This window comes from Eublepharis macularius, chromosome 13 (assembly GCF_028583425.1).
Source record: "Eublepharis macularius isolate TG4126 chromosome 13, MPM_Emac_v1.0, whole genome shotgun sequence".
Classification (NCBI taxonomy): Eukaryota; Metazoa; Chordata; class Lepidosauria; order Squamata; family Eublepharidae; genus Eublepharis; species Eublepharis macularius.
Window position 1 is genome coordinate 53,691,300 of NC_072802.1, and position 21,445 is coordinate 53,712,744.

Here is a 21,445-nt window from a genome sequence, read left to right on the forward strand (position 1 = left end):
AGGCTGGGATACTCTAATCATTAACATACCCTGAGCATGGACACACGGTGGCCGGAGAATTGTTTCCTTCTGGCCACAGCTCCTGCTAGAAACACGGTAGGGATTGAGCTACTCTGCCTGACAGTTGGGTAAATGAATTGCCAATTCATTCTGAGCTTGGAGGGGGTTTCTTCGGGGTTTTTTTTTTTTCTAAAACAAAAAATGGGGGCTTTTTATACGCTTCTTTGATCACACAGAGTCTTGACAAATTATTTTCCAAGGAATTTCTTCAGCCTTAATACTGTAAAGAGGAAAAATGGATTGATTCTCAAGCAGGCACTTTGATGCTGTAGCAATCGCAACCTGGAAAAGCTCTCTCCTCCTCCTTCTCTATACATTTCTCCATCCTCAGTCTATACTTGCTTATTTACGAAATGGCGCAGACTGCATAGGGACCTTTCCCCTTCCATATTCGAAAAGGAGAGGTTACATTTAGTGTTTGTAATAATTCAAAGTGATATGCTGGAGCTCAATTTAGCCAGTATATCTTATGTTTTTGCAGTCACGATGAGATTGTATGCAGAATATAGCATCATGCTAGATGTTTTATTGTTGAATATGGTGCTTTGTTTGCATGGTTTGTGTGTATTTGCATGTTCTGGCAAACTGCTCTGTAGGATAAAACTGTATAAAACTATTTCAGATATGTAAATAACAAAATCCTTGGCCTCTTTCATCAAACCCAGGGTCTTCAGGGTGGGGGATGGGAGAATGCATGCCAGTAAAAGGGAACAATCCCAAAAAAGTCTTCTCAGAGTGATTCTGCACACGTTGGATAATGCACTTCCAATCCTCTTTATAGATCATTTGGAACAGATTTTTTTGTGTGCGGAACAAAAAATCCACATCAAACGATTGATAAAGTACATTGAAAGTGCATTATCCAATGTGTGCGGAATCAGAAGTATTTCTCATTTTATCTGGTGGGGCTTACTCTCAGGAATGCGTTTTTAGGATTGCACCAATAAAGGTACAAAAGCTATATAATGCTGTAGCATAGCTACATAATCAGTAGAAACTCCTTGCCCCAGAGAAGTGCTGGGCTTCAAGTCTGCTGGAGCCTACATCCTCTGGTTAGGAAGTCTTGCAGCCTAATCCATACTCTTGACCTGTCCCTACGTGTTGTGTCTCACTGTATTTTTCAGCGCTAAGCTTTCTGGCAGCTTTCTAGCACAACACAATGCTGTGATTCAGGTAGAACCTCTAGACTGGTGTAATCAAATAATAAATTATATTTTATGCCATTCTGCATTTTGGACCTAGTTTCTTCTGTGTCCAACAGCATCTGGTTTCTGTAAGAAAACCAGCGTATATCTTGATGAATCACATAGGCTTTTCATTTAGGGTTGCCAGCCAGCAAACCCTGGAAGCTTGTGGGGGTAGAGCCAGCATCATGTGTCGTCACGTGACAGCAAGTGATGTTGTGATGTCGTTTCTTGTTGCATAACCAGAAGTGATGCCGTGACATCATTGTGACACTCTCAGCCCACCCCCACCCCCCATTTCTCTTGCTGTTGCAACCACAGTAAGCAACCACAGGCAGGGGTGGTGGTGATAGGATCACGAGATTGAGAAATTCCTGGAGATTTGGGAGTGGAGCATGAGAAGGGCAGAGTTTGGGGAGAGGGGACCTGCAGGGGATATAATGCCATGGAGTCAACCCTCCAAAAGCAGCCATTTTCTCCAGGGTAACTGATCTCTGTCATCTAGAAATCAGCTATAGTTCCTGGACATCTCCAGGCCCCAATCAGACTTTGGAAACCCTAGGGGCTGCCCCCTCCCTATTTTGATTCCTTTGGCCATCCGCTTTTCTCTTTAAAAGTTCTTCAATATTTGTCCCAAGTACGTATTTGAATATATATTTTACGTTGCTGTTTTATAATAACATGCAGATGTGTTTGGCTATATTAATGCGGCAGGCATACTCTGTTCTTAAAGGTATGGGTACAAGGGCAGACTGGCCATGGTTATCAGGACCTCTCCCAGTGGGCTCATGACTTCCCCTCCACCAGTCCAGTGGCAGAAGGGCTACAGCAAGCCAGCCACAGCCCTAATGCAACACAGAGAGGCATCTGGCCAGTTGGAGAGGTAGGCTGCCTCTCCCTTCTTTGAGGAGAGGTAGGTCCAGAGCAGGCAGGATATAGGGTTGCCTGGCCATGCCTCATGGGGGGGGCAAGGATAGGATTGGGGTGGGGATAGGGGGTGGGAGATGATAGGTGGGGACACAGGATAATATATGACATGCTGTCATTGCCATAGAGTTCTCAGCAATTACTAGAGCAACATGACATCACTTCTGGGGTTTTCTTGGGAGTGATAACATGCCATATGAAATGATGAAAAAAATATTTTGCCTCCCGAAGGAGCAATGGTGGAAGTACAGGTTGCCAGCGGGAGGTTTCCTGCTAGGGCAGGAGAATGAACTGCCCTAGTTTCTGGTGATTCCTAGAGATACCTGCCATTACTTCTGGATTTTCCCTAGAAATGATGTCATCATGCCCTGACACTGCCATTTAAAGTTTTTTTTCTGCTACTGATGTTTGCAGCAGTAGACAACAGGAGCTTGAGTCATGGGAGTGGATAGCCCTAGCAGAATGCTTCTCACTCCCTTCTTTGGGGGATGAAGCCAGGACAGAGTGGGGCACTGCCCTTTTCCAGGGACATTTTTACCTCCCACTTCACTCCTGTATGCATGTGGGAGGGCTTGTTTGGGGGTGAGGATTGTGAGAAGGGTTGCCAGCTCCAACTTTGGGAATTGATTGCGATTTGGAAGCAGATCCTAGAGACAGCAGCGTTTGTAGAGGGGAAGGGCCTCTGTGCAGTATAATGCAAATAACAACAACAACAACAACATTTGATTTATATACCGCCCTTCAGGACAACGTAATGCCCACTCAGAGCGGTTTTCAAAGTATGCCATTATTATCCCCACAACAAAACACCCTGTGAGGGGGGTGGGGCTGAGAGAGCTCCAAGGTCACCCAGCTGGCTTCAAGCGGAGGAGTGGGGAATCAAACCCGGCTCTCCAGATTAGAGTCCTGCCGCTCTTAACCACTACACCAAACTGGCTCACCAGCATGTGTCATCAGTCACACACATATAGTGTGTGTGTGTAACCTTTTAATAAAAATTAACTGAAATGTCAGTGTATAAACACTTGTTTTGTTTTCTGTTAAACTAATACAAATAAAAAGTTAAATACTGATGAAACAAGTAGATGGTTAAATGAGACCCCAGGATGTAGCAGCCCAAATAGCCCAGCTAAGCAGAGTTGGCTGCAGTCAGTACTTGGATAGGAGACCACCAAGGAAGACGGGTTGCTATGCAGAGGAAGGCAATGGCAAACCACCTTTGCTTGTCCCTTGCTTGGAACACCCCATGCAGGGGGCTGCCGTTACTTGGTTGTGTTTCAATGGCACCCTCTTCTTTTTCTAAGATGGAAATAACTCAGTAGGCATCATGGGCAGGGGCAGGGGGTTGGACTAGATGGTCTGTATGGCCCCTTCCAACTCTATGATTCTATGATTCTATGGCTATCCGTATCTTAATTCCACCCTGGCTCTGCAGTTGCGTTTGCTGAGAAAGCTAAAGCCTGTTACATGAATATAGTAAATAACCATTTCACTGGTGGTGAAATGAGGAAAGGAAAAATAAAAGTGTCTTCAGGTCTGCTTCTATGTGTCATGCTGGTGAGGCGACAGATCAAATCTGGCCGAGGAATATGGCTGTAGGTATTTTTTGTGAATATACCTTATGCAAGCATCCCCAGATGCGTGTATGTGGATTAGCTCTGGTTACACATTGGTTCTGCCTTCTCCTATTTGACCGACCTGTCATCAGAGATTACTATTGGAGGCCTTTCTCTAGATGCCCCCACCTTCAGAAGTTAGACTGGGGTCTATACAGTTCTTATTTATTTACAAAACCTATATCTTCCGTTTCTGCTTTTTTTAAGTACTTCAGGCAATTTTACAGCAGTTAGATAAATGCAATAATAATATCATTTAGAACTGCTCTGGACCAGTCCTGTCATTGCATTGGAGGGAGGGAGGGGGACACCTCAGCAATAACATTAGGAGCTGCATGGCAGACAGCACAAATCTCTCTCCTCTCTTCAGGTCAAGATGTTGTTCTGGGTAGGAGATTTTTTCTCATGTTGCATCCCAAGGAATGTTCTCCTGGCTGGCACTTTCATTGGTACGTTTTTAGGTGCCAGGCAAAGTTTGCCCTCCTTGTTACCGGAGCTTTTGATGACTAAAGGTGTGTGTGAGTGGTTTGTTTTTTTGTAGTGTGTTTATTGCAGCTTGTAATTTATGTCACTGTCACTTTTGACGTTGTGCTTGCTTTTAATATTTTGTGGCTTGTCTTGGATGCTCCGGGGTAGAAAGGCACGCCTATATTTTAAAAAAGAAAATAAAGAGCATCGGAGTATGTTGTGCACATGCTAAAGCGACATGAGCTGATTTGTGATTTTTTTTTTCATATGCCGTGCAGTATGGAAATTCAAACGTTTTCCTGACTGGGCTGAGGCACGGTGCAAATTAAGGCCCAAGTCCAACCAATGCACTTCTGCTCCAGTTGAAATTAATGAAAGATTTGTTCCCCTCTTGACACTAATGGGCGTAGATGTAATCCCAAAGAAATGAAATTGGGAAAGGACCTTTCAGATCAAAAGGTCAGGAGAGGTCATTTCCCTCCTGGAAACAAGGTCAAGTAGCTTTCCATTGTATAGTCCTCAACAAGGCATCCAGTTCTATTTTGTCTTTCCCGGAAGATGTGGACATTCCTGCTGCTTCTGTAGGCAAGACTAGGCTAAAGTCTGAACATGAAGACTAACTATTCCTGCTTCGTGTGATATCGATCACCTCAGGGTGGCTCTAGACAATATGTTTCTGCACAGGCACACATTCATTTTAAGGTATTCTGCACAGTCACACATAACTGAGGGCAACAGCTTCTTTTTTAGAAAACAAGAGCTCAAGACAGAGAGCTCAGGATGGTGTTGTGAGGGGAGGGAAAGCTCCTGCCTTTTCCCAAGCATGAAAACAGCACATGTGAGGGGTTATTTTGCTGCTACTTGTGGAGACTCTGTGCATAGATTCTCCACATGGAGGTGCAAACTAAGCAAAGTAATTCCCTTTGCATGTGGGAGGAAAATGGCATCGGGGGAGGAAAGGAGCCTTTCTTCCCCTTGCGGCACCTTTCTGAGCCCTTTTTAGCTCTCTGTTTTAAAGAGGAAGCAGTTCAGCTACCATGTTACTGGCACAGAGCACCTGAAAACAAGAGCATGTCTATGCCGAAAATATTGTTTCGAGCCTCCCACAGTCTCTTCACAACCACAAAGCTGATTCTTATTGTACTAGGGAGTTATTATCAGGTTCAGTCTCCCTGTTAAAGTAACTCAGCAAATGATGTGTCTGTTAAAAAGCTAATGCAGATTTTGGCTGCATTAACAGAGCTCAGGGCCAAACAAGATGTGATGGTATACAAGTGCCCAACCCATTTTATAGCCATGGTGGAAGGGTACAGCTGTTTCAGGCATGGCCATAGTGGGTAGAAGAGCACCTCATCCTACCACACTGTGAGCCCAATCAGGCCTTGACAGCATTTTTAAAAATCGCCTCATTAGGCTTTAAAATGATGATGGCATCCATAGGGCGGGACAGGAGGATGCCGTCACATCTAGTTTGGTTTTCAAGATCTAGATCACAGGAAATAATCATTCCACTCTACTCTGTACTGGTCTGGCCTCATCTGGAATATTGTACCCTGTTTTGTGCACCACATTTTAAAGAAGGTTGTCAACAAATCATAACATGTCCAGAGGATGATGGCATGATCGCTGAATTCACATGTGGAAAGAGCCGTTACCTGGAAGACGGAGACTTCATCTCTCTCGCTCCATGGAGCAGAGATAGGTGCTCATTTACTTGGGAATAACTTATTGAATTACATCCTGCTTACTTCTGAGGAAACAGAAGCAGTTTGGGGCTGTAAGGCAGCAACTCAATGCATGATTTGGAGAGCAAGTCCCATAGAATCAATGGAACCTACTGCAGAGTAAATACACATGAAATAGAAAGTTTCAATACTATGTATACTAACTTCACAGTAAATCTCATTGAATTGCATGGGTTTACCCTTGAGTAAACATGCATATGTTTACTCAAAACCAGCGGTCATTTTGTAGAAAAAGAGCTGGAGGAACTTATTAGCATAACTCATTAGTATAACACATTCGCATATGCTACACCCCTTGACATCGCCAGAAGTGTGTCATTAGTATAACTGATTTGCGTGTGCCACACCCCTGACAGCACCTATCCTGGCTGTTTTGGACCCAATCCTGGCCATTCAGGGCCGAAATTGGGCCCAAAATGGCAAAAAAGGGCTGAAAATGGCCGAAAGGGGCCCCAAATGGTCAGGATCGGGCCGCTGCTGAGTGAGAGAGTGATCCACCACCTGTCAGAGGCCTGATCCGGGCCATTTCAGCCCCAATCCAGGCTGAAATGGGCCCCAAATGGCCAAGGGTCAGGTGGGCGGGGACACCTGACATGTGACCTTTTTGGGGACCTGCTGGAACTGTGTTCCTGCGCGTTCCCCCTCGAAATGAACCCTGCTCAAAACTAAACTTAGTGACTGCTAAATTTTCTCTCTTTTTCTCTTCTTTATTTCTTTTTCCTTTCTTTTCTCTTTTCCCTTTTTATTGGGATTTTAAACTTATCAATAAAATTAAAATATTCATTAAAAAAGTAAACTTTGTGCTGCTGACATAGCATAGTGAGTAAGAGATTTCACAGTGATCTCTGCTACAAACTCACTAGGTGACCTTAGGCAAACCACCTTCAGCTTTCATCTGCAACATGGGGATAATAATTAATACTGTAACAGGGTTGTTTTAAGGATTACAAGATAAAGTATGTAAATAACTTGAGAATACTGTCTACTGTAAAGTACTGTACAACATTCTACAGTTCTATATAAATTAAAAGTGTCTTTTATTACAACACTGGGCATCTGGTAGAAAAGTTGTAGCATAAGGCACACTTGAATTCATTTATCAAGTTTAGATTTAGGCTGTGATTTTGTTCTGGGAAATAAATAAAAACAAAAAAGGTTTCCAGATACCTTGTACTTTATAGCACATGGTATTTATTAGACATAAATTGCCACACAAGAATATGGAAAGATTAGATAGGTAGAGGTTTTTTTTGTTCATAGCAACATACATTGAACATATTTTCATCCGGGCATTCACACACATTCATTCTCTCTGACGTGCATACACATATACCCTGTTTTCTTAATTAGGGTCATTTGTATTTGTTTTTTTAGAAGTACAGTTTGGAAAAAAAGGCAAAAAGGAAACCAACTTTACAATCTGAGTATCAATAAAATAAAGAGGTTTCAACCAGCTGATTTGCTGGTTTATTACCTGTTAATATTTATTAGAGCACCTGTTTATCAATAAATAGTACCATCAAAATATTACATCTGAAGAATCCTGCAAATTGAAGGGGTTTTTGACCTAGAAACACACTTCCCACCCTTTTGATTGCATTATTTAAACACAAATTTAGCATCTCTTTTAATGTATTAAAAATAATATTCTTAAAATTTTCCCAATTACTTCCTGTTGTACAGAAGATGACAAAAAAGAATGAAAAGATCATTTTACAAATAAACTTGTTCACTTTTATTAAACTCATAGAAGCCCACTGGTTGTTCTTTTTTTTCCATCAGGGTTTTGGATATTTTTCTTGTTCATAATGGCCTAGGGGAATCAAGCTTTGATTTCATTCAGGGACCACCTATATAGACTGAGCATCACTGTGGGGGTCTTTCTTTTTAAAAGAGGATAGAAGACAGATAATGGTCAAACAACTGGAAATGTGCAGGCCAGGTCTGATTCGAAACTGCTATTTCATTTCTTCCAGTTTTTTAACCACTGCTGACAAATACTTTAGATTTTGTTGACTTTTTTGGCACTTGTTGACAAAATGTTTTGATTAAATTGCCCTAACTTTCACTGCCCTCCTTTGCCTCCAATAACCCTGAAGCAGCTGGTTGGTTGCATCAATCCACATTACTTTGTCTATCGGAATCCAATGATGTCATCTTACCAGATGTAGCATTGTGACATCATTAGGCCTACTACAGCATTGACTAGGTGGATTGTCCATGTGCTTCACAAGGATGGAGGGAAAAGCATATGTTAGGAGAGGTAATGGCACCGGACAGTATGGGGAGAAAGTCTATGGCTATTGTACAGTCTAAGGACATGCCCTGCACAAGCACAGCTTTCCAAGTGTGGAGAATAGAGATGATAAGAGAATTATGTGCACTAAGCAGCTATCATGGAAGTGGATGAGAAGGATGCAGAGAGGGACTTAATCATTCCCTTGAGGAAAAAAATTCAATTGTTGTAAACTTGCTACATTCATTCCCCAAATCAAAACTGCTGAATATTTGGCACAGCTTCAATGAAGGCTACTTCAAATTGTCCCCCTGAATTAGCTGTTTCCATACTGTGAGCTGTTTACCTGCCACTGTTACCCTTCCACTGCAAACTCACATGGGTGACAAGAGGATTAATTACATGACTGGCTATCCCAGACAAAATGGCTCACCCCAGGGAAAAAAGTAATAGCTACTTTCCCACATACATCAGTCTTAAGAATGGGAAATGCTGAAGACATACAGAGTTGGATCTAGGTTTCAAAATTTAACAGGTTAAATAGTTGTTCTCTTCTTTACATGGAACCCAGGCAATTGTAGTTCCATCATGGGAGGAGAAGAGAGAAAAGATTCTCAGCACCATGTTACAATTTCCCTACATACCATGACAGTTAAAGTGTTACAAAACTCATATAAATAAGCAGTGTAGACAAATCCAGAAAGGCTTTTTGTAAGCAAAGTGAATGCATTCCCCCTCTCACTTAACAAAAAAATGTACATGAAAAAGGAGATACCAATATTAATTCAACATTTCCTGCAAATATGGCTATTTAACTCAATTGCACTGGTGGATGCACTTTTTCTTGTTCCCAGGAGCAGCTTCAGATATGACCGATGAAGTTGAAACAGGACTAGCAAATGGCTTGAATGACAAAGCAGTGAAAGGATTGCTAATGGAAGACAGGGAGATTCAGAGAAGCTAATGAATCATTTGTATTTGTCTTCACTGTGGAAGATATGGGCAGTTGCCAACCCCAAAACCAGTACTTTCAGGGAATGAATCTGAAGAACTGAGTCCAAGAGAAGCAAAGAGGCCAACAGAAAAATTCAAACAAGTCACCGGGTGCAGATAGTAAACACGTCAAGGTTGTTAAGAAACGCAGATATGATACTGCTAATCTAATAAAACAATGCAACTTGTTAGTAAAATCAGCTGCCTTACAAGAGGACTGGAAAATAGCAAATGTACCCCTGATTTTTTAAAGAAAGGAATCCAGAAAGGATCTCAGGAATTATAGGCAAGTTAACCTAACATCTGATCTAGGTAAGTTGGTGAAACTCATATTAGAGACAGAATTATTAAGCATGTAGAGGAATGAACCCTACAAAGGAAAAATCAGAATGGTTTCTGCAAAGGGAAGTCCTGCCTCACCAATCTTTTGACATACTTTGAGAGACTGAAGAATGGTGAGGCAGTAGATGTCATATCTTTGGATTTCAAAAAAGTTCAGCAAAGTCCCGCACTGAAGGTTTTTGAGTAAATGCAGCAGTCATGGAATAAGAGGATATGGTTTCTTGTCAGTAATTAATTAAATGACAGGAAAAAGAGGATAAGGGGAGAACAGTTTACATATTTCTCGGGTGGGGGGGGAATGGATACAAAAGTTCTGTTTGGGGTGAAACAGATGAAAGGGAAAATGCAAAGTATGGTGCACTTAACCTTCCTGACCACCAACCCCTCCTTGGGTGGAGGGGAGACGGTGTCATATCTGAAGCTGCTCTTCTGAGAACAAAGCTGGGCTTTAAGGCTCCTTTTGAAATTAGGAGAAAAAAAACAAAAGAAGCTGAGGGGAAAATGAATAAAGAGCAAGTCTGCTCTTCAAAGGCAATGATACATAAATTTTAAACAAGTAGACAGTAATATCACATTAGCTTGGTTATCTCCTTTATTTAATATTAAAATATTATAATTGTTTAGGTTATTTGAAACAGTTCTATAAAAGGATTATAGGATGCACTTGGTTCAATGGGACAGTATAGTTTACCAGCAGTTTTGGAATTTTATTTGTGGGTAACGTTTTTAAGGATCTATTCAAGCTACAAGTTCTCATTGGGTGTGTAGTCACTTTTTTGGCATAGGAATATGTTCTATCGCTGTGTGGCGATAACGCCCACCCACCCCCGATGCAGACACTGTTGACAGCTGTTAGGTCCTTTGTTTTATTGTGGCACAAAGAGTGCAGTATATTTTACTGACTTTATGATACTACTGTAAGTTTAGTACCCATTTTCCTCAACCTCTTGGGTTTTTTTCTCCCCAGTTTTAACGAGTTGCAGGTCTATCCCCCACCCCTGCTTTATCACGGGATCATTGCTATGTTTGCCAAGCAGAAACAGAGCCATTGTTTTCTTCTCCTAGAAAATGACATGGATAAGAGGCTTCTACGGGTCAAATTAGATGCACTCAATGCTAAACACATAGATTCAACCAAAAATGGCAACTGTGTGTATGTGTTGCTCTTCCCAATGACATCTAGTAGAACTTACCTATATTCTGCCATCACAACATTCCACATTTTCCTACCCCACAAGTGGCAGCCTATGATAGGATGCAGAGCTGGGGAAGGGAAATGAAGTGTTATGATCTCAGTGAATGTTAAGTTCTAGGCAATAACACATAGAGGAAAAGCCAGATACACAGCTGCCCGTTTAAGCAGCAGCTGCGTGTTTCGTTTAAGACCCAAGCTTGGCCCCAAGGAAGGTTAATGTTTTAAAATGCAGTACGGGTACGTGAGCCATTTTAAAAAAATCAGGATAGTTCTCTCTCGCTATAAAGAAAAAGAAATGAGACAATAGGTTGTCGCTAATTTGACATGAATGCTTTTTGTTCTGGAACTCTCCAGCATTCGCAGATTATGACACAAACGGCACAGGGGAGAAAAGTCAGTCTAGAAGCAGATGCCAGAGGTAGGTAAAATGGTCTTACCTGTGGAAGTGGAATACTTGCCCTTCCCACCACCCCTTTTATTTGGGGCAAACTACATGCGACACTGAGGCCTCACAATCAGATTCCCCAAAGGTTAAGTTCAGAAGAAAAAGCAGCAGCAAGGGGAGAGCGGGTTGGATTGGGGTCGTGGTACTGGGGGCTCTTTCTCCTTGCATTACTGCCCAACTGCTTTATCCTCTGGGACGGGAAAGACACAGGCACAACAGAGGAGCCTTGTCGTCGTCCCCACCCCTCGGGGCTTAAAGCACCCAGGAAGGAGCAAATAGGGCAAATGCACGGGAGAAAAAGAGTTATGCCCTCCTTTGCACACAGCACCATGGTCCTGATCCATAACAGCACCTCCCCCTGCAGCTCCTTTTTACATATCTGGGGATCGGATGACACATCTCCAGTGTGAACTTTCAAGAGAAACCCCACGTCCTCTTCAAGCCCACCCATTTTTAAGTCACTGTTGAAAGGGACGTTTTTTTCCGAGTGACTCGAAAGAATATATATCTATATATATTATCATTTATTATATAACATGTCAATATCAACACCAAAGAAAGAAAGCGCAACGTGTTCTAGATGTTTTTTGCTCAAGCACTCTTCTGTGTCAAAGGCAGCAAAAAAAAAAATCCTGTGAGTCACCTAAAAACAAAAAGGGAAACGTACAGGGCAAACGCTGATGTGGGAGCAATGCAAACTCTGTGTCTGGGCGTAGGGTCTGCTGGGGGTGGATATGGTGGTTAGTTCATTCATGGCCTTTAGGAATTAAAAAGGAGGAGATACAATACCATGGTCTGGCCTGATAGGGCATTGTCCGTCTCTCGAGTGCTTGGATACAAACATTCAGTTAAAACCAGTCTCACAAAACCACGGATGGTTTTGCAGCGAAATTTCCCAGCCTCTCTTCCAGATTGCCTTGTTAGCTGTTCTCGCTCCACTCTGGCACCATGCCCACTCCGTGCACAGAATGGTACTGATGGGGGGAGAGGGTCCGGGGCACTCCATGGGAATAGAGGAACTCTGGTGGTTGGAGGCTGCTGGGAGGGGACTGGATACTTGTCTGCGGTCCACATTGCCGAACGATAGGCTGGTGAGGAACAGAGGTTTGGTGCTGAAACATGGCATGCGTGTCCCCAATTTGCGGAGAGGTATGATTCGCGACAGTGGCGAGGCGGGGCATCAAAGGGCCGGAGGTAAAATGAGCAGAGAAATGCTGGTAGGGGATCCTGTCCATCGGCTGCATGGCAGTCACTGTGCAGCTGCTGTAGGAGGGCACAGCGGGCCACGTGTTACAGCTGATGTCTTCCAGGCTGGGCACTGCCTCTGAGGGTGCTGCAGAGCTGGCATACATACAGGCTTGGCGCTGAGCTGACTCAGTCCTGTAGGAGCTGGCATTTAGTCCCTGCTGCTGGGAGTAGCTGGAACGGTAGAAAGACTCCTCTTCACCCGGGGATGTTTCCATGTAGGGCTTCTTGTAAGGATGCTCCGTGGTAGAACATTCTTCATCTGAGGAAAGGAAGCACAGAGTGAACAATTTGGGGAAATGGCAAACGGGCCTGAATTCTTCCCCCCATGCCCTATGGCCCCAATCCAAGGCTGACACCCTGCCTACCACCCACTTGGGAATTAAGTTTTCCACGGGGAAGTCACCGTGGACAACATCCAACTGAAAGTCTAGTAAGGTAACCCAGACCTAGTCCCTGTAAAACCACATGCCACAGCAATATAAGTGTCCTAGCCTTGGTATTTCACTTGTAATGCTCATTCACACATTTATTAGAACATTTTTATGCTACCTTTCCACCCAACTTATGGTCCCTGGCAAACAATCAAAAGCATTAAAACAGCTTTTAAAAATACATGTTATAACATCAATTAAACAAAACTCATAAACAGTTAACACAGCGACAGAAAGAAGAAAAGATGTGTGCACTAAAAAAAACCCTGTATTTTTTGAATTCTGGTATTGGGAACCTAAAAAATATCAGTATTTCTGATATTCAGGTCCAAAAATATAGGTTTGGTATTTGGATCCAGGTTTTTTGAGAATTCGAATATATTTTGCTTCATTATTTCCTATGGGAGAATCTTTTGGGGGGATGGGATGCTGTTTTTCAAGCAAACTGTACTAAAATTGCAGTGGAGTGAGGGCTGGCTGTCCTTTGAAGACCCCCTCCCCAGTTTCAAGAAGAATGGGTCAAAGATTCCAGTTCTATGGGCCCCTGAACAAGGTTCCCCCGTTCCATCCTATGGGGTAAGGGGGGAATCTCATGCTTTCTTCTTGACAAAGAAGTCTTAACCAAATGCACAAGGACAACCACTGACCCACAGCCTTCTAGAAAGAACTAACTAAACCCAACAGAACCGGACAATCCCAGCACACTTGGCAGCAGAAGGCATGCTCTCCTGAAGCTTGCAGCCATTCGTGGAAGGTTTTTTTCTCTCTCTTGGCTTTTGGAGGTTTGGGGGAAAGGAGGGAGGGGAGGTGACTCTCAGGCAGCAAGTTATGGAGACCTCTAACTGTCTGTCCAATCATAATGATTCTCTCATAGACCATGGTCTATAAGAGAATTGTCACAATTGGACAGACAGAGCTCTCTCCCTAACAGGCTGACCCTGTCCCTCCCGCAACAAAAAGAGAAAGAAGGAGAGCTGGTGGGGCCGTTGCATTCTCACCCTCTGGGGCCTGGGCAGCAATTCTCCCCATTCTCATTTTGCCCTGGGCCCAAGAATCACTAAGAACACCCCTGAGCGAAGCCCTTCAACATCAGCCCCTCCCCCCCTTTCTGCAGCACAGGGAGAACAACATTGGCTGCCCTTACAGGCGCTGGTTACAAATGACTATGATCATAAAGAGCAAGATTTGGGTCCAGTAGTTTTCAAGAGTCAAAGGTCCCTTCATCTGACTCTCAAATGCTCATAGCCTGGAAATCTAGTTGGTCTCTAAGGTGTTACTGGACCCAGATCTTGCTCTTCTACTACAGAGCAACACGGCTACCTGCCTGAAACGATGATCATGAAGTGCTTTGGGTCCTTGAAATGATATATATATCAGTCCCAAGGATTACTGCCTATGGCCACAAGCTTGACACAACCAAGCCAACATTAAGGCAGGATGCCTACAACCCAGGATTATTCTCAGTTTCTGTGCTGCACTCTGGCCTCCTTTTTAAAAATTTTCATAGACAGCACAATCAAGTGATTCTCATGTGAAAAAATCTGGTTACTAGTGACATAAATGCAACTAAAGGCATCATTTCAGAAGAGGCATTCCTTTCTTCATTGCCACAGGCCCTTCAGTGTCACAGAATGCTTTTTCTAAGGTACCTGCTGCAACACCTCTGCATGAAGAATAAAGCCAGCTTTTCCTCCTCAAAGTTATTGATTTAATCATTTGGAGATTTAATCAACCAGTTAAAACTCACATGGTCAATCAATGAAGATTTCTTTAACTGAGCGACAGAATTAGCAATAGCATGTGGTCTTAAATGGGGGTGGGTGGGTGGGGCGATCTCCTCTGCCCTCTCTAAATGGCACCCTATGGAGAGCTCAACACAAGAATAGGCGGCTGCTAGATAGGGCAGTGGATGGAAAAAGAAGCAGCATGGGATTACAACAGCTGATCTCCTTTCTCACCGATTTTTCCATTGAGGCCAAGTTTCCTCTTGCAAGAAGCATCAGAGATGCTCCAGTCTAGCTTGGGGCTTGTAATGATGATGATAATAGATACTGTCACAGGATGAATAATTACACAATATAGGACAGGCAGGGTCTGTACAGCAAATGAGAAGCATGTAGATGAAAAGGAGCAAAACTGTGCATGCAGGACCTGACAGCCTAAGAAAAGGGAATCCCACTGGTACAGGATCCTGGGTATCCATCTTTGTGGTCCCAATTTGGCACTCTTTGGATCAGTACATGCAGGAGAATGATACCACTGAGTCCTAGAAGGAGAGATTGGACTGTACCACTTCAGACAGCATAAGGGGGGAAATCATTATGTTTAAAAGCCCCATCTTCCATGAGAAAACTAGAAGAGCAAGCTAAATTAGAACCTTTCACCCTGATGCATTAGGCTTCAGATTGCAGGGAGTATACAGCACAGGGTTATGTTGAGTGCTATGTGAACATCTAATCACACCACTAGTCCATCCAGTTCCACACGGCTTATTCCCATGAGCAGCAGCTGAAACAATAGTTTTCCCAAGCCCCTCTACTTCAGTCCCTTCATGCGTGTAAAGTGCCCTCGAGGCACAGCTGACTCATGGCAATCCCAGAGGAGTGTCAAGGCAAGCGGGCCATAACAGGTGGTTTGTTATTGCCTGCATCTGTGTAGTGACCCTGGACGTCCTTGGTGGCCTCCCAAAGAATGAGCCACACTCTAAAAAATGACAACTGCTTTAAGAATGTGTCCCTGATAAGGCAAAAGCAAAAGGGTGATGATTTATCACGGTCAAATACTTCAGGGCATCTATCCCCTGTAAACAGGGCACATTGGGGTTGGACTAGATGACCCTGGAGGTACCTTCCAACCCTATGATTCTCTGATTGGAAAGCATGTCCTTTAAGTGGAGAGGCTGAAGATTAAGCTGAGGATTTCTTCTGCATGCAAATGATGAGCTCTACCGCCAAACTTGCCCACTGCCGATGACCACTTGCTTACTATATACAACAGTATGTCTGCTCCTTGCTGACTTCATAGACCACTTTTTTTGTCAAAACATGCTGAATTAATTTTGATTTCCTGAATGGATGTAAGAAAAGCTGAGCAAGGAAAGGCCAGTTTATGCCCCAGAGCCGTACCATTCGAGATTTACCGAACATGCCGGAAGTTATCTGACAGGATGCGGCTTCTCTAGGATAAAAGCATGTGGCAGTTTTGATAAAAGAGCCTTTTGCGGCTGGTAAAGCTCCCGCCATGGGGGAGATAGTGAGGAGACAGTAAAAGGGGAGGACAAGCCCCCACCAGCCACCTCACAGGGCTCGGCGTACTGCAAATGGATTGAGGAGGGGGGAGATGCGCAGGGAGAGAGATAGTCCTCTTGCCTGTGACAATGCAAGGAAATTAGATAATGTGGGTGAGGGGGGAGGAAAGGAGCCAAGGGGAGCCACCCACTTAGTGGGAATCCCAAAACTGGAAGGAAACCTTTGTTGATTCTTTATCAACTTTGTGACACAGAAGACAGATGATGGATTGCCTCTCTGTCGGCAGATTATACTGGCCATCAGAGCTGGGTACAACCTTGGGATACTGGGGGAGGGAATTGGCTGGAAGTTAATCCAGAGCGAGCTGGACCACTATGCCAAGGGCAGGGGTGTGTTTTTAGTTCGGCTTGGTGCCTCATAGTTCTAGATCCTCCCGGTGTTTTAAAAATACTAATATTTGTCATGCAGAGGACACAGTCCAGACTGGCCCTATGGGAGTAGGGAGGAGGGTGAACTTTCACTTTTTTGCCTCCATATGATTGAAAGTAACAGCCTTCCCCAGCACTATAATTATCTGTAAAAAGAAGAACAGCACAAAAGAGATTTAAAATCTACTCTTTCCCCCCTCCCATGTGGCTCTGGTCTGTCCCATGCAAGTGATATTAGCACATTATATCCTCCCGGCTTTTCTGCTTTATCTCTTGTGATTCCCCTCCTCAGTGTAAATACTATTCGTTGAGGCATTTGTCCACACTGACCAGTGCAGCCTTTGAGACACACCTCCAGCCACACCTGGTGTTCTCCCAGAATTACAGCTCCTGGCTATAGTTCCCTGGAAGAATTGGCAGCTTTCGAGGGCAGACTTTACAGCATTACATCCCCTTTAAGCTCTCTCCCCTCTACAAAATCCACTCTTCTCAAATCTCCAGGAATTTCCAAAGCCAAAGTTGCAAACCTATTTTGGGTGGTCCAAAGAGGTTCCCTCCTCTCTCTTTTTGGTGGAAAAGCTGATGAGATGCATCTCAGCATTTTCAAAATTCTGGGGTGATCCCCTTTACAGATTTTCTAGCAACTCACCCAGCTTGACCCCACGTTCACACAAATAGCAACCTATGCCTAAACTGTACCAGTTTCCTAGATTAATTTATAATACCAGCTCATTTGTATACTGCTCCTCTGGACAGATTAGTACCCACTGAGAGCAGTGAACAAAGTCAGTCTTATTATCCCTGCAATGCAGCTGGGGAGCTAAGGAGTTGGGGCTGAGAGGAGTGGCTTGCCCAAGGCAACCTGCAAAGTTCATGGCAGTAGTGAGATTTGAACAAGCAAAGTGTCGCATCACTGCCCAACTACTTAACCACGATGCTACACCAGCTACACCAATATTGCATGGTGTATACATTGCACCTGGCCAAAGCTGAAATTTATCAAGCCAGTATGCATTCCACTTATCACTCACTGTTTTCCCCAGTGGGCAAAGTAACACCTCCTTTGGGGCCATTTCAGATTAGGAAAATGGATGGGGGAAAGGGTGAAGTCTCTTCTCCATGTGCATCATGGCGCACAATCAAAATTAGGTACCGTGCTCATGGGAATTACACTAAGTAGGACACATGTTTTTTATCCCATCCTTCCACTGAGAGGCTCAAAGCAGCACACATAGTACTCTCACCCTCCATTTTATCCCTACAGCAACCTTACAAGGTAGGTTTGGTGGTGCGGGGAGGAGGGAGAGACTGGCCCAAGATACAGTTGGAGTCAAAAGGAAAAATTCAGACTAGGGAAAAGAAAAGAAATATACACAGAGAACAATGAAGAAAAAGCCCATGTTAAAAAAAAAGGAAGAGGTTTACTCAGAGTGGAGAGTTTCAGAGGTCTAGCACCAAGAAGATGGTGCAGGGGAAGGGAGTTCAAGTCTCAAGAAGACACACTAGAAAAGATCTCATGCTGTCCCACAGTTTTCAAAGAACAGTCCCTGTTTTCTGCTGTCCTTGTTTTGCCACTATTTTGCCTTTAGGGTTAACATTTGAGTTGCTTTCTTGTTAAAATGTTTGTCAGTGTGCACATGTTTGTATTGGAGTTCTCCAGGTTTTCATTCTCCCTTCCAGGGCCTCGGACATTCAATATTTGGGTGGGTTGGGGTCAGATGCTTCTTAGAACAGCATCAAATTTAAACACAAGCCCTCCGTCCCCTGAATAACCTTGCATCAGCCATTTAAGTATTGGAATTAATCCTGAATCCTTTTCGGTGGCCTCCTAACCTGATAAGTTATCTTTATCTCAGGCACCAGTTATCTTCCTGAATGTGGATTCAGCCTGTATGCAGCTATGTGTTCTACTCTCTGTATTCCATCTTGGCTGTTCTCTGTAATGTATTTGAACTGAAACTGTTGGTACCAAAGGGCTATACATGGAGCTGCCCTTGAAGACAACCCAGAAGTTTCAGTTGATATGAAATGCAGCCCAGTGCCTGTAGAACAGCACTGTTTGGCACACATAGATGAAGCCCTTCTTGGAAAAATGTTAATTGGTTTCCAGTTTGCAGGCCCCTTCCAAGGTGCTGGTTCTATAAAGATCTTCACATACACAGAAGAGCCACTTCTCTCTCATTGCAAGCCCATTCACCAACTAAGGGCAACATTGAGATGTTGTGGTCAGAGGGTTGCACTGGGGGAGCAGTTATTGCCTCGCCACCCCTTAGTGTTTGTTATCCTTCAGGGGGCAATACCCTCCCTGATGTTATTTAATATCTACATGTGTGCCCTCGCCCAGTTGGTGTGAAGCTTTGTATTGGGCTGCAAATGACACCCAACTCTATCTGCTGATGGATGGCTAGCTGGACTCCGCTCCAGAAAATCTGGCCAGGGCTGTGGAGGTTGTGACTGGCTGGTTGAAACAGAGCAGCCTGAAACTGAATCCCATGATGACAGAGGTCCTTTACCTGGGCTGTGGGCTGACAAGTTCTGAGATCTGACTCCCAGGTTCAAGATTTTGGTTTTAACCTTTAAAGCTCTTAGTGGACTATTGACCAGCATACCTGTGGGACCACCTCTTGCCATGTGTTCCCCAGAGACTGCTTCGCCCAGCAGATAAACGTACTGGTGGTCCCTGGACCTAGGGAGGTTCACCTTGCCTCAACCTGGGCCCAACCAGATTTATTATCTTTTCACTCGGCCTGCAAGACAGAGATGTTCCACCAGGCATATGGGAGTTGAAGCGGACAGATTGAAAAACCAGCCTCCTACCAGGGGGGAGTGTTCCCCCCCGCTTGTTGCCATCTGGTAGCTGGCCACCCTGCCCCACGGATGTGTTTTAATGTTTGGTGGATGTGCAATATGGGCACAACTGTCCGTTTTAGACTCTATTGCACTGATTAACATGTTTTAATCTAATTTGTGCTATTTGTTTTTTATTGCATTTATTACTACCTGTGATCTGCTCTGAGCCTGCTTTTGGGGGAGCAGAATATAAATTGAATGAAATAAAATAAACCATGGTTTATAAACCATGGTTTCGTCAAACTCCAGTCAGGTTTGAGATTTTAAACAAAAACTAAGTCAGCAACCAGAGTTTCTGGGTTGACACCTCACTGGGACATCATATAAGGGAGTAGATGGATCATACTACTTTTTTCTTTAGCTTCATCTTGCCTGACTCCCCTTCTTGCTGAAGCTCCCATCCCAAATGGCTTTTGTTCACATGGATCTTACAATCCCCAACAAAGCCTATTTGGTGTTCAGAAAAGGACCAGTCTTCTTTCAATAGTTGTAAAACTTATAGGTTCCAAACTAGAATGTGTAGCAAGTTTGTTAAACAGTTTCTACCAAGGTTACCAATGTCAAGGTGGGTCCTGGAATTGTTCCAGAATTACAGCTGATCTCTAAACTACAGAGATAATTTCCTTTGGAGAAAATGACTGCTCTGAACGATGGACTCTATGGTATACCATAGACTTGAGGAGAACAGAAGTCCTAGAGTGACATCACATCCTCACTGAGCTTCCTGCCCTCTCTAGGCACACAATCCTCAAATCTCTAGAAATTTCCCCACCAGAGCTGGTAACCCTAGTTTCTACTAATTTAGTTTATTACATTTTGTATGGATTGTTCATTCCTAATTTTAGCTGTTTATTGTACACTGCCTTGAATTTGGGCTGAGGTAGGGAGAGGGGCATGGCTCAGTGGTAGAGCACATGCTTTTATATGCAGAAGATCCCACATTCAATACCTACCACCTCCCTCTAAAAAGAGGTCAGATAACAGTCACATTCTGGAGTCACTACCAGGTCTGATTCAGTGTAAGGCATAGTTACGTGACAACACTTGTTAATATATACATGGAACCTAATCTGCTGGAAGTCAAGTGAGGAATAGACAATAAGGAAAAGATGGAGAGGATCAGAAATGGATCAGGGTTCACTTTGGGAAGTTGTAAAGCATTGGGAGGTGGGGTGGAATGGGGTTGGCTTCCCGTTGGGAATTTAAGCCTTCTCTCTATTTTTAGATACGTGTTTAAAAACATAAAAATCCTATGACTCTTTAAAAGGTTAAGAAACAAACTATAGCATGAGTCAAAGGTTATTATTTCAAATACCTCTGAAAAAGTATGTTGTTAAAGCTAGGTCACAATGGACCAAAAACTGTGAAGGTACATATGATTATTTTTTGCAATACTAGTCACCCAATCAAGGCTGGTAAATGGCAATTTTTTAGAGGTGATTCCCTTTTTATGGAGTACACAATGCAGAAACCACATTTGCTGGTGGGAAAAGTGAATTGAAAGGACACACACACACACACACACACACACACAAGATGTGATCTGTCTTGTCAGCTGCCTTCAGCTCTGAAAAAATAGCTAGTCTGTCACACCGGTAGCTTTTTGGAACTGGAAGTTTTCTATTGCACCTTAAACTGTAGAGATGGGGCAGAATTAATTTTTAAAAATGAATTAAGTGTGTAGTTCCATTGATTCAATGCTGCTAAGAACCAGGACACAGGACATTTAAGGCCATGAGCATCTTTAGACCAGATATATTTGTTAGTCAACAAGAGAAACAGGAACTTTGCCTATAACTTTAGCAGGCGTGAACATGAAGAAATCAGCAAATGACCTCCCAGGATTTAAAAACAGCAGTCTTCATCTGCACAACACTGGATATTTCATTCTAGCTGTGCTACAGCAGTAATTTCCATGTCCATGTTGTGGATAATTCAACCCAATTGTCATAATGTACTGATACCAAAATATCGAATAACATGTGGATGCAGCTATTAGGAATAAAGAAGTGGACCGGGATATTTTACT

General features: G+C 43.5%; 1 protein-coding gene across 1 annotated transcript in view; it reads right to left on the reverse strand.

Moving 5' to 3' along the window:
- Positions 1–12,086: 12,086 nt before the first annotated feature.
- The window catches only part of TBX5 (T-box transcription factor 5), a 54,940-nt gene continuing 45,581 nt past the window's right edge, over positions 12,087–21,445 (reverse strand). The window contains exon 8 of the mRNA XM_054996698.1: positions 12,087–12,718. Within this exon, the coding sequence (XP_054852673.1) occupies positions 12,132–12,718 (587 nt within the window). The 3' untranslated portion in view covers positions 12,087–12,131. The remainder of the gene's footprint in view (positions 12,719–21,445) is intronic.